Source organism: Passer montanus, unplaced genomic scaffold (genome assembly GCF_014805655.1).
Source record: "Passer montanus isolate IOZ18808 unplaced genomic scaffold, ASM1480565v1 scaffold17, whole genome shotgun sequence".
Lineage (NCBI taxonomy): Eukaryota > Metazoa > Chordata > Aves > Passeriformes > Passeridae > Passer > Passer montanus.
Genome location: NW_024364270.1, coordinates 1,291,439 through 1,304,666, shown reverse-complemented (window position 1 = coordinate 1,304,666; position 13,228 = coordinate 1,291,439). Strand labels below are relative to the sequence as shown.

General features: G+C 39.6%; 1 protein-coding gene across 10 annotated transcripts in view; it reads left to right on the top strand.

Moving 5' to 3' along the window:
* Window positions 1–13,228, top strand: part of GRIP1 (glutamate receptor interacting protein 1) — a 211,495-nt gene that overhangs the window by 59,562 nt on the left and 138,705 nt on the right. The window contains exon 1 of one of the 10 annotated variants that reach the window (XM_039704001.1): window positions 4,711–4,916. The exons of the other annotated variants lie outside the window; for them this stretch is intronic. Coding sequence (XP_039559935.1) covers window positions 4,862–4,916 — 55 coding nt within the window. The 5' untranslated portion in view covers window positions 4,711–4,861. Of the gene's footprint in view, window positions 1–4,710; window positions 4,917–13,228 lie in introns of those variants that run through there. 10 annotated transcript variants of the gene reach the window in all.

Sequence of the window (13,228 nt, the reverse complement as noted above, 5' to 3'; positions counted from 1 at the left end):
AGAGCAGTATTCATTGCAAAATGCTGGACTGACTGAGCGGGAATATAGCTCTGCTATTTGGGATGAAAAATTTTGTTCAGATAGGCATTCCTGGTATTGTTGTAAGGTTGTATCAAATACTATAGTGGAAAAGTGTTAGTTTTCAAATTATCCATATAGCAATTTGTTATTTTCAGAGCTAAATTAAGTCTCTTTGTTCCTTAAAAATCTGACTTTCAGTTTGACTAATGTGGTAGATGCCAGCAGTAACTTGTAAAATGATGAAACAAAGTACTGACTTGTACAAAATCCTTACACGTTCAGATTTCATAATAATTCATTTCAATTTTCTTATGCAGGTAGATCCAGCAGATATCACTGTGTCTTCCTGACACATGAAGCAATTGATATCTGCATGTCTTTATCACTGCCTTAATGTCTTACTGACACTGTTGTTTGGGTGCATTGCTGTCCTCACTAGACCCCATGGGCTGGCTTTCTTTAAAGGTCTGGCTCTGTGGTGAACGTCGCTGTGACCAGATGAGTTCTCTGTGGTGCGTCTGCTTCCGTAAAGAAGCACATGCACAAACTTAGGCCATAAAGAAAAATAGGAGCATGCGACATCCAAAACCATTATAGCAGCTCATGTGGACAAATCCCCTGACAAGTGAAAGAGGGGATGGTGTGGAACTGGTCTTAAGGCGTTGTTCAGTCACTGTATGAAAGGAAATGTTTGATACAGCATGAGTGGAATTATACCTAGGGTATCTTCCAGGTGTGTATATTCCTGTGAAACAGAAGGTTGTGTTTTCTGCATAAGAAGTTCATTTTTTGAAAACTCTTTTCCTTCCCCCCAAATACAATTTCATATTCTGCAAAATTTGTATTCTTCATTGAATACTGGTACTTTACAGAAATTTCCTCATTGTATCTAAATGTCACACTGTATAAAGATTGTAATCTTCAATTTAATTTAGAGAAATTTCATTACCTTTTTTTATCCTACAGAGTAGTGTAATAGGTAGCAACATTTTTTGATTCATTTATTTCAGCTAATGTGATGTGATAAGATTAACCAGAAGTTTGTGTTAAATAGGATACATATATTACACTGCCCGTCTTATCGTATGAAAATACAAGCTTTTTTCATCTAGTGGCCTTCTACTGAGTACTTATGAATAAAACTGAAGTTGATGAAGTATTTGTGTGTTATATATTTTCTAGATTTATAAATAATCTTTCAGACTCCTGAAAAAAGGAGTGAGTGTAGCAATAAAAGTGATACAAATTCATGCTGCTGCCCAAAAGGATTACAATTAAAAAAGGTTTTTACAGATGAGTGCGGAGAAAATTGTGATTAAATATGTAGCTGAGTTAATTAATAAGGAAGAAATATAATGACTAAGAGTTTAAGCTGTGTTATATAGACTATAAATAATTTTTTAGTATGTCTGAGGGGTTTTGATCTTCTAATATTATATTAGATACCTTTTTGGTTTTACCTCCTTCCCCATTTTTCCTCCTGAAACCAGCTGATTCCAGCTGCAGAGTTGAATGAATGACACTTCAGAAAATGATGGCTGTCTTTGGAATGTTGAAACATTGAAAAAATACAAAATACTTAATTTGGTAAAAAAAAATATATATTAACATATGAGGTATAGTTAAATTAATTTCAGGAGTAGGACTTCGGACAAGAACGGTTAATCCTCATGATTATTGTCCTGAAAGAAGGTGATAAAGTGAATATTTTAGAAATTGTTCCAATAAGTGGATCTTTTCTAGACCTAGCAAAAATGAGGAAAAAAATGCAATACATACAATAGGTCATTATGTTCCATGCTGTATTTGAAGTATGAATATTTGTCTTCTGAAACATTTTTGAGAAATTCAAATATGTACACGACTTCCCTTGGCAAGGACAGAAAAATTATCTGAAGAAACAAAAGCAAAAAATTATCCTATTGACTTGGTTGGAAATGACTGTTGCAGTGCTTCAGAGACTGTCCAACATACACACCATAATCTAGAAGTAGTAAACAATACAATAAGCTTTTTGGATCAAGGAATGATTGTATCCTTTCACTGTTACTCATACTTCATCTGACCAGGTCTGCTGCTGGTTTTGCATATATATCACAGTTTCTGTACAGTTATTACAGTTTTATGCATTTCTACCTAATCCCATTGGGACTCAGCATTTCCTTACCTAAAGGCTTGATATTTCTGCAGTGTCTGAAGTCTGTCTTTTGCAGCCTCTTAGCTCTGTAAGTGTTCTCTGTTTTGCTCCCTCTGCCAAAGGGGCTGAACCAGGGTAAGTCATGAAGTCAGATCACAAAGACAAGCAGCAAGCAGTTCTTCCATTCTCTGCTCAGCAGAAGTCTTCAATGATGTGTAAAATTGCACCAAAGTGGACTCTTGATTTGAGACCTCACCAAAATCATCTTCTTTTGAAGGGCAGAAGGAGCACTGCAGGCTCACCCAGCTCTGATGCTGGCAGGTGGTGACAAGGTCCATATCCAAAGAGGTGGGAGTGGAGACCTTACTGCCTGGAGTAGACAATGCTGACCCCACAGCTGACTGGGAAGAATCAAAGAACAAATGTTAGGGCAGCCAAACTATCATCTTGGCAGTATCTTCTGGTTGCCCCTGAGTTAAGGGCAAGTGTTCAAGCTGGTCTGCCTGGGTCCAGCAAGGTTTATGGCATCGAGGACAGGCATCTGGTAGATGAAATGCAATAATAAAGATTCTGGATGCCAATCTGCAGAAAGAGAGCAGCAAGTTCAGGCAGCTTCGGCATTTCAAACCTGAAAAAACTGTGAACAGGGTCTGTGTGCTGAGCCATAGCCTTTGGTTTCTGGAACAGCTTTTCCAGGGGAGCAGGGAGAAAAGAAAGCAGCTATAGGGTGGTATTTATTGGTATTATTGTTGTGAAGTCCTGTTACCTGAGCAGGAGGTGGCAAGAAAGAGTGGTGGCAATTCTTTTCATCTAAAAGCATATTGGCAGAGAGAGAGAGCCACTTTGTGGGAGATAAGAACACACAACTCCTCTCCCCTTTCCTCTCCCTAATACTCCCAAGATTTTGTTTTCTTTCTGGACTACTGAATTACACTGACATAAGCTTCCACCTTCAACCTCTGGTTTCACCTCTCCTTGTATGCCCTGTCCATCCCTGGCCAGAGGTTTGTGGTCATGAGGATGGAGCCATCAGTTTGCACCTTCAGGTGCATCTGCTGTTCCACTGGCTGGGTTTTATGGCTCTCTGGTACAGGAGCAGCTACAAGAAGCAATAACAAGGTTGGTGAACAGATGACTTGATTACCCCTATCTGGTTTTGATGACAATGAAATAAAAAACAATTTTCGCCAGGTCTGTCTAGGCAATTGCAATGGTGCTGATGGAGTTTTTCACCTTACCCTTGGAAATATGGCTGTTACTCTAACCAATAAAACAAAAATAAGAAAAACAATTACTGGAATAGTAGTTGGAGTTGGACTGTGGGAAGCACAGACCTGCTGATGTAGTGAAGAGCAGGCAGGGAGAGAGAAATGGCTCAGAGTGTGAAAACTGTCCGTGCTTCCTCCTGGCTTTCTGTAGCTGGTGGTAGAAGATGTTCACCATGACACTGGACCATAACATTAAATACAGTGATGGATAAAAGATGGCAGAAGAGAAACTAAGCAATTTTGTAATCAAAGCATGTGAATGAGACAGAATATATGAAGACAGTTTAAAATATATCATTCAAGTGAAGCATAAATCATGAAAAAAAAAAAATTACCCGTGGTCTTAAAGGAGAGTATCTGGTGCAGGATTTGGGGTTTGTGCATAGATTTGATGTGAAAAACTCTGTATGGAGTATTTTGGTTTGCTTGCTTGTTTTTTAGAATGGGTATGCAGTTTTGTTCATAAAGGTGGTATGGAACACTAGTTTAAGTGGCATGTCCTACTTCATAATTTTCTGAATGGATTGTAAAAGCAGGTTAATTTGCTGTTTGAATCGGCACGAGAGGGCATAAAACTCCTTGTGAGCTGAAGAAATCTTACAAATGGTGCAATGTTTGGTCAATTCAGCTGCTCTAAAATCTGCTCTCTTCTCCCTTTAGGGAAGGCAGAAAACTCGATTCACTGTGTGTTTTCTATCCAGCATAATTTTATTTTGGTGTGATCAAATGCTTGGTGGTCCTGCCCACACACAACAATCCATCAATTCCCTCCACTCTCTCCCTCCCCCTGTGGTCTGTGCTTCACCCGCTGTAATATACTTGTCTACAATTGTCAAAAAGCTTTCCTGGTTATCAAACCAGGCTTTTTCTTTTTTCTTCCTTATAGATCAGCAGGATTAAATCTTTAGTGTGCTTTGATTAGAATATTTCCATTTGGAATCAGCTGCTTCTCTCCCAGAAGTAGGATTCCTGGTGGTTTTGCCCTATTTATCCAGAGAAAACACTAAGGGAAAGGATAGATACGAGGAAGGAGGAGAAAAATCACCATGTCTTGTTGAAATGTGGGGCCCTTTGCCTGGCACAGCAACCATCACTCCCTGCAGGGTCGGGGAATGCGAGAGGCTGGGGGATGTGTCCCTCTGACATCCGCGTCTGTGTGTGCAGCTCGATGCTTTCTAGCCTGTAGAGAAATATGGCTTTTGAAGCCTGCATCTCCTCATGCAGGTGCTGGTGACGGCGCTAGTAGTGAATGACACAGCTTTGCCAGATGACACGGAGCTGATCTCTGCATCAGCCAAGAGGAATTAAGCTTTGTCACTCCCCGCCGGGGCTACCTTTTGCCTGGTATGTGCGGGAGGAGGAATTCACAGGCTGCTGCTGCATTCACCCAAGCAGAGCCCCGAGCGTGCTTTGCCAGGGGAGGCAGGCAGCCAGAATGATAGCTGTCTCTTTTAAATGCCGCTGTCAGATCCTGAGGAGGCTTGCTAAAGGTAATGTGCTTTCTTCTTACTCAACCAGGGGCTCCGTTGCATCCTTCCACAGACACAGCCTGATTTTTTTACTTTTAAATATGACCGTCCTTCCTTACTGTCAGGCAACAAAGAACTCCTGAGACAGGAGGGTGTAGGAGCTCTTTCAATTAACATTCCTACATGTCCCAGGCTGTGGTCCTGCTAGGAAGATAGATCCCGGGGGGTTTTTGTTTGGTTTTTGCTAGAAGGAGGATTTTTTTCCCCAAGTGAAGTGCTAAAGTTATTGTGGGGTGTTATTGTTTTGTATTTCTGCTAACTGCTGAGAGGCATCCCTCCTGGGTCAGTGCATGCTCTGCCTTACTGGGAGCAACTGACACTGCTGTCCTGGACGTGTATCCAGGACGAATTTCTGCTCTTGCATGTCCTCTGCAAGCTATTTTTACCTGTGCTTTACATGCCCAAGGCTGTTGTATGTGATGAAGTAAGGATAACAGCGTGTGTTTTTTTGGGCTGCACTCTCATGTCACACTTTGGAAGTTAATTTGCCTGTTAGAGCAGTATGCATTTTATCTTACTGTAAATCTTTGCAGTCTCTCATTTTACCACTTGGAACTTTAAAATACTACCCTAAGTCCTCTGCGATTGTTCAAGCTGATATGTGAAAACCTGACTAAGACACCTTCACTGTTCAGGAATGAACATATCTTATTTTCTAAAAATAGCTTGTATTGAGTTGTTTTTTTTTAATCTGTTTATGTTTTTTCCTTCTCTGTGTAAAAAGGGTTGATTTGGGATTTTAGCTTGATGTTTTGATGGAAACTTCCAACATTGTAATAGCATTATGTGTCTGCAAATAAGAAGCTTCTATTTTGTATCTTGGGTGCTGTGAAATATTTAATGGCTGTTACTGTGCAGCTGGATATACATCCATGTGTGAATGAAACTATTTTTATCAGCTCAGCTTGAAAAATCAGATATCTTTGATTATTAGTCAGGATAGCTCAAAATCAATTAGTGTTTTATTCTGCAGAAGCATGAAAAGGTAGCATGCTAATACAATGAGAGCACTAATAGGAAAAGAGAAGAATACTGCAATCAAACTTATATAAGCATTTTCCTTTTATTTAGATTGCTCAGTGGGGTCACGTTGTTCAAAACATAGGAACTTAAATATTTATTAATCATCCTCTCAGTAGATTTGCATCTCTTCCAAATCTGTGCTGGGTAATGCCTGTTTTTCTCGTTTGTGTAAAATGTTTCTATTCTGGTAGCTCTATTACATGTTTATCAGGTTGAAAGTCAGTGTATTCTCTTTTTCTGGCACGAGCAGAGCAGCAACCTTTTTGTCTGCTGATGTCTTTATCAGACAAATCTGGGCACTAATTTAGTTACACACTGATGAGAATTGTTGTTCCACTTAAATACAGTTGCCCTGTGAATAATCAATAATCTAATGCATCATAGCCGTCTTAATTATTTCATGCTTCCATCATTCAACAGAACTCAGGCTAGTGGGTTTTTTCTCCTCTGAAATAATCTTAACTACCATTGAGACTCTCTGCTCCTCCCACTCCCTTCCAATAGGAACTGGCATGATACTATTGATTTTTCGCATTAGTGTGCCTTATGCTTGTCTCTGGTTGATAAAGAAAAAGACAGTCTAGAGGTATGTTTATATATCCTCCCGTAAGCCATATGCACACTAGACTGGTGTTGCAATCCTTATTCACAGGTTTCTGAATTTTCACTGTTTTGAGTGAAATCTTTGGTTTTTCACCAAATTCTCTGGGGGTTTTGGTCTTGGCATTTGTATCTCAGAAAACAGTTATGGAGTGCTCAACACAGCCTAGCTGAGGACAGGGATGGACCTTCACATTATTTCTGTGGAGAGGATTCTTGCCAACAGCTGGCAAACTCCTGCTGCTGTATCAGATGGAATATCTCCTTACCTTCTAACCTGCTAGGCATGGGGTTTTGCACATTCATTGAGTTCCTTTGCTCCAAAAGCAGTTTTCCTTGCTTTAGTCCTTGCCCCCAGCCTGTCTCTGCTAGGGTCTTTTTCTTCTGCACTAATCCTGTAGCTTTGTGCAGTTCCCCAAAATAATTTCTTTACTGTCTTTCAGGCCCTACTGTCATGAAAAGATACAAGTGTGCTGCACACTGGATTAGTGTCTTGTGTTTTTAATAAAAGATGTGCAGTCAACTGTGCATCAAAATGTGGAAATATCTGCTTTATGTATGTTGTGTCATTTTTCATGCCTGTCTTCACAAAGTAAGTTTTAGCTTCATTTCCTGTTCTTTCAGGTAGGGATGTAAACAGAAATGCCTCATCTGGGCAACTGAAGACTCTCTAAAAGTAATTCTTTCCAGTAGGGAGGTGTTCAGGCAATATTTTTTTTACAACAATTTTACTCCCCTCTTCTTGTACTTTTCCTTAACCTTTAAAAGCAAAAAGAAGAGGTTATTTTTGTGTTTACTTGCATTGTTGCATGTACTTACTGTGTAATTGAAAAAAATTCTGGTGGGAGGATCTTCAAGTGCTGTGAGCAAATTTTAAGGCAAAAAATATAATATAGTAGTGGGAATGCTCTCCAAAACCCAGTAAGTGACTCTCTCCTTCTCATAGTTGTGAGTCAGAGCCTTACCTCTCTTGACCTCACCTCTATGCTCATCTTCAGGTGGGAGCATTAGTATTCTTCTTTGTCCTCTGCCTTCAAACTTGCACCATTCATATGAGACAGGCACAATTTTAGAATCATAGAATGGTTTTGGTTGTAAAGAATCTTCAAACATCTTCCAGTCCAGCCCCCCGCCCCTTAGTCCTGCTTCACTGCTGCCCATGCCCCCCTTTTGTGCCATACTGCCTCTGTGGGTACCAGGGCTACTGTGGCTGCTGCAGCTGCTGTACAGATGTCTTCTTCTTCTGTATTTCCTCTGTACCAATCAACCCCTCTTAAAGCAAAAGATGTGGCAAACAAGAAGTGCACAATAATTATTCATGCAGGAAATTTAGAAGACTATGAGATTAGGTCCCTTAATGTGTATTACACTTCAGTTTTGTGAGTCTTTATTTTGGAGGTCAGTACATTTTCAATAATGAAATTGTACATTACCAAGGTCAGATGAAGCCTCATGTTTGCATCCATTAACAAGCAACCATGAAAGAAAAGTATTATGTTATTTGATGATGCAATTTGCAAGAATGATGCTGTGTGAGACTTTTCTCATAGCTGTGGAGACATGATTTGAATTTAGATCTAGTCTATCCAGTTAAAAACAAAACCAAAAATTCTGTTTTTTACACCAATGTATCGTTTCTACACCAGTCTGGTGTTTCTATGCTATTTTTCCATTATGCATTTTTTTCATAGCTACTAAAATGTTTATTGTGGATGGGTGTTTGTGCTGTAATTGCCTGATTTCTTTCATTAATAAATCTTTCACGCTTTTACTTTTGAGTGAAATATTCCTGGGTCAATCTCTTTTTATTGTGATTATCTATATGTATTTGAATCTCTATGTGTATGTATATACATTTTAAGCAATGTTGGAAGTAGTGAAAAGGTTCTGAAAAGAGAAAAGGTATCTCCTTGCCATATTAGGTCCCAAAATTTGCACTGAGAAGAGAGTTTTGTATTTTTTATGTATTATTTTAATTTTTTATCTCCTTTCTATGTCAAAAGAGCACGGTAAGCCAAAAGCTACATTAAGAATCTGAAGTAGTAGTTGTTTTTATAGTTTTCACTCTGAGAAGTACTGGGCTCAGAGAGAATGGTAGCTTACGTTTGGACCAAGTGAATTAAGAAAAGGCCACATTTGTAGTTGCAGGACCAACCACAAATCTGCACTTCATACAGCTGCTTGTATTGTAGGATTATTTTTTTGTGCAGTGGAGAAACACTAGGGTTTTTTCCCCCCCAGTTTATTCATATAAGACCTTGGGCACTGAGCAGTATGCTGTGCATACCAAAGAGCCTGTGGTAATCCCTTGCATTGCATATGAATGTTAAATAAAATTTACAGTTATTGTGTGAAGTAAAACAGTGAGCAATATACATATATAGCATACAATAGTGAAAAGTTGCTGAAATGTGTAGGCTGGTCAGGTTTACAGGTAAATTAACCACTTTATAGTTTAAAAATTGCCTTTCAAGTAGTGCATTACAAAGCCTTGGCTGTGGTTAATTGATGTATGGACACGTTCCTGTTTTCCCTTTATTAGCCGAAAGAGCAGCACTTTTAGGAAGCTGTGTCTGTAGTATAAAGTTGCTCACAGAAATGGGTCTCTTCGTTAGAGTCAGGAATTCAGTTTTGCACATGCACAGATCAGTGAAGTTATTCTGGATTTTATTATAATGGAAACAGAATAGGAGCACTCTGATAAAGATGTCAACTGTTGTTACACAGGGCAGAGCGTGAGGAGCTGAGTGGAATGCCTCTCACCCATCAAAGCTTTATAGCCTATCTTCAGGATAATTTATCACCTACTGCGCATACAGATCCTTTCTGCAGACATATATTTTTATTCTCCCAGTATGTTTCCAATACAGCGAGATAAAGCAAGCTTTAAAGCCAAGATGCTGCACTCCATTTTACAAGATGATCAGTTATCTAAAAATTGGATTGGGGCCTAAAAGCATCAAAGGATGAATTCTGAATTCTGAATGTAGCTGGATGTAGGGTATACTTTGTCCTGTGCACAAGCAACTACAACACGGACAAAGCCAGAATTTTTGTTTTTAAGTATGGAATTAAAATTGTGTTGAAGACTTGACATTGATGCTATATAGTATCTTATTACAAACTTGCTAGTGTTTCAGAGACTCATCCCTGGTTACCAGCCTTTGAATTATTTTAATAGTAATTCTGATTATGTGGTCTCTTTTTGCCAATAAATTGCTTATAAAAATACAAATTTAACTACTAGAACTGAGTCAACAGCTTGCTTTGAATGAGGTAAAAATCACAAATAACAATATCTCTAGGGGCATTCAAATGTCCTGGAATGTTTAAACGTTGGTTCCTTGCCTTTCTAAAATTAGTTCTGAAGGTTCAGAAAACTCCTGAGTGTCTGGTAAGTTCTATAAATAGGCAGTCAGTAAGGATTTGTTGGCTTTGTGCATTTGGTTGAGGTTTCAGGAATACACTTTGAGGTATTTCATATTCAACACCTGTTTATTCAGTTGGTCCATATTTCCAAGTTTTTTGCATTTTGTTTCTGAAAATGACTTCTGTGCTTCTTCTGATTTAGTAAACAAACTATAGTGAAAGAATAAAAAGTAGAAGCAAAATCTGGAAAATTTCTTTTCCACTAGCATGTTGGAACTTCAGGGCCACCTCCAGAGTTGCAGCCCTTCCTCAGCCATTAGTGGGTACTTCATGAGAAGACAGGAGAGAGTCCACAAGGGAGAGCTGTGGACATCTGTTAGCAAGGGAAGTTTTGACATTGCTCTTAGTGCTTGTGATGTAGTAAATACAATTTTAAAAACAACCAAAACAAAAGCATCCTTGGTACTACTTGAAATTCGTTGTTTTGTTTTGTTTTGTTTTTTTAAATATTTTGTTGCAAGACTTGTTTGTCAGATAAGAAAATGGAGGCAAAGAGTGGCCATAACCTGTTTTATGTCACTCAGAGGGCCCGTGTTGGTCTTGGGGACAACCCTGTCCTCCTACACCCACTTGTTCATTGATGGTTAGGAAAAGTTACAAAAATTGGCAACGACTGTGAGAGAGCAGAGAAGACACTGCATGACTTTTTCCCTTCTAGATTTTTCACCTGTTTTGACTTTTTTATTTGCACTTAAGAATGGCTTTGGCCAGGATCGTTTTAGGATTGCTTTGAAATTGTAAGTGCCTGCATTATGATTGCAGAAGGAGAGGGAGAGAGATGAATTTTTGTTAAGATATTCCTTCTGTAATTGGTATTTAGGCTTTCCAGCACTGAGTATGTGAAGAACAAAAGAGGCAGATTTATTATATTTAATGAGCATTACTAGTTCACAATATTGTCTTTTTTTTTTTCAAAAGAATTCTTTGAACTTATTGTTGCAAGAAGTAATGAAAGCAGAAAGGATTTTCTCTTCTAGAGCAAGCCAATCACAGTTCACAAGTTCAAGCAATATTTCTTCACCACTAATATATTCAAGAACTGGCAAACTCTTTATTAATTATTCAGGATGATCTGAAGCACAGCAGCATACTAACCAATCTATGTGATGCTTTGACAAAAAATAAAGACATAAAAATACTTTCCAAATCTAGCATGTACTAGTTAAAGAAGGAGCACTGCTGCAGCCCTTATGGTCTGAGGGTGTGTGTATGACTGGAGTTCTGCAGAGAAATTTTTTAGCTTAGATAAACAGATATAATTGCTTGCAGGCGTCTGTAAGGTGTGAAGAGAAAGCTGAAGTCATATCAAGAGAGGGTAAGTGGCCATTAGTTATCTTCTATCTATCAGATATTACCAGCTGTTATCTGATGTGGTTGCTCTGAAAGCAGTTACACATGGAAAAAATGGGAAGTGTTTTTTCTAGCTTCTGTAGTACTACCTAGATGTTTTAGGGATATATTGCAAGCTGAGGCTCCAGGTGGAAAGGGGCTCTGGTTCCTTGTGTGAAGAGTGGACTCACACTCTCATGAGCTTTATATAATCTTAGTCTTGGGGTCTGCTGAATCTGAGAAACACTGTGCTATAGTGTGAGAACATACCTGCCTTCTAAGGCAGAATTCTGCAGCTTAATCTCTCTCCCAGCACGGCCCTGCTTAGCAGTGCCCCAGTGCATTTCACATTGTGGTGCTGCTGCTGTGCTTCTGCCATGGGAATGTCCTGCTCTGGGCATGGCCCCTAAGCAGGTGAGTCTGTCTCTGTCAGCACAGGTTACAGCACCTCTGCAAGCAGCTCTCAGTACATGAGCAAAGGATGATTTCTTTTCTTCTGCCCTATCTGCATTCCCTGCAGGAGTTCTGCTGGCCTGGAGAGACGGCTGCTCAGCAAGGCACGCAGGGAGGACTGCCCTGGCTGGAGAATATCACAAAGGGCCAAGTTTTAGCCAGTTGCAAGCAAAAAGAGAATGGTTCATAACATGTTCTTTTTTTTTCCAAGAGGGAAAAAATATTAAAATTTTTAAAATTTGTTAATTATCTAGATTAATGGAACCTTCTGCATCAAAACTTATTTAGCTCAGTGTTACCACAACCACCATGTCATTCCCTCACTCTCACAGAATTGTTTAGGATCATTTAGATTGAAAAAGACCTCTAAGATCATGGAGTCCAACCACTGACCCAGCACTGCCAAGTCCACCATTAAAACATGTCCCTAAATGCCACACCTACACATCTTTTAAATACCATTTCCCTGGGCAGGGCAGCCTGTTCCAGTGCTTGACAACCTTTTCCATGAAGGAATTTTTTGTAATAGCCAACCCAAGTCTCTCTCAGCACAACTTGTGGCCATTTCCTCCCATGCCATCATGTTTTACTTGGGAGAAGAGACCAACCCTACCTGTGTGCTTTCAGGTGATTGGAGGGACCGATGAGGTCTGAGGCTCTTTCCTCCAGGCCCCAGCTCCCTCAGACATTCCTTGTCAGACCTGTGCCCCAGACCCTTCACCTGCTCCATTGCCCTGCTCTGGACACGCTCCAGCCCCTCAGGCTCTGTGCTGTAGGCAGGGGCCCAGAACTGAGCGCAGGATTCAAGGTGTGGCCTCACCAGTGCTGAGAACAGAGGGACGATCACTGCCCTGGTCCTGCTGGCCACACAGTTCCTGATATTCCAGAAACTGCAGGCCAGGTCCTGTTGGCATCTTGTAAGTGTATGAATTTCTAAAGATACTCATCCTTTATGCCTCCATTCTTCTCTTGGGCATTTGCTTTAAAACAACACTCCTGTAATATTTAGGAACCTTTTAAGACTCTGGGCAAAAGTTAAAAGAAAGCTTCAGCCCAGAATGTTGTTGTTACAGAAAAAGCAAAAGTATTATATAATTCTTCACTACAACTTAAATCTTATCCCTTGAAGTTTTTATTAATGCTGTTGGGAATTATGTTGTTATTAGAAAAGAAGACTTCCCTGAAAGTGTATTGGGGCAGAAAAATTGCTCCAGATTGGACTGATTACGAAAAGACAAACACTAGACATAGTTTTGTGGGGGAAAATGTGTTACTGGAAATAGTGTCACATCTAGCAGGCTTATTCTGCCTTAGCTTTTCAGCAGTGAATAGAGAAAGATGTTAAGCAAGGAAATACCAGCTATTCCAGTGACTGCATTACCATAGTGCATTGGTAAATGTCACCAATAAAGCACAGTTTAAATCCACACTGCTCTTAA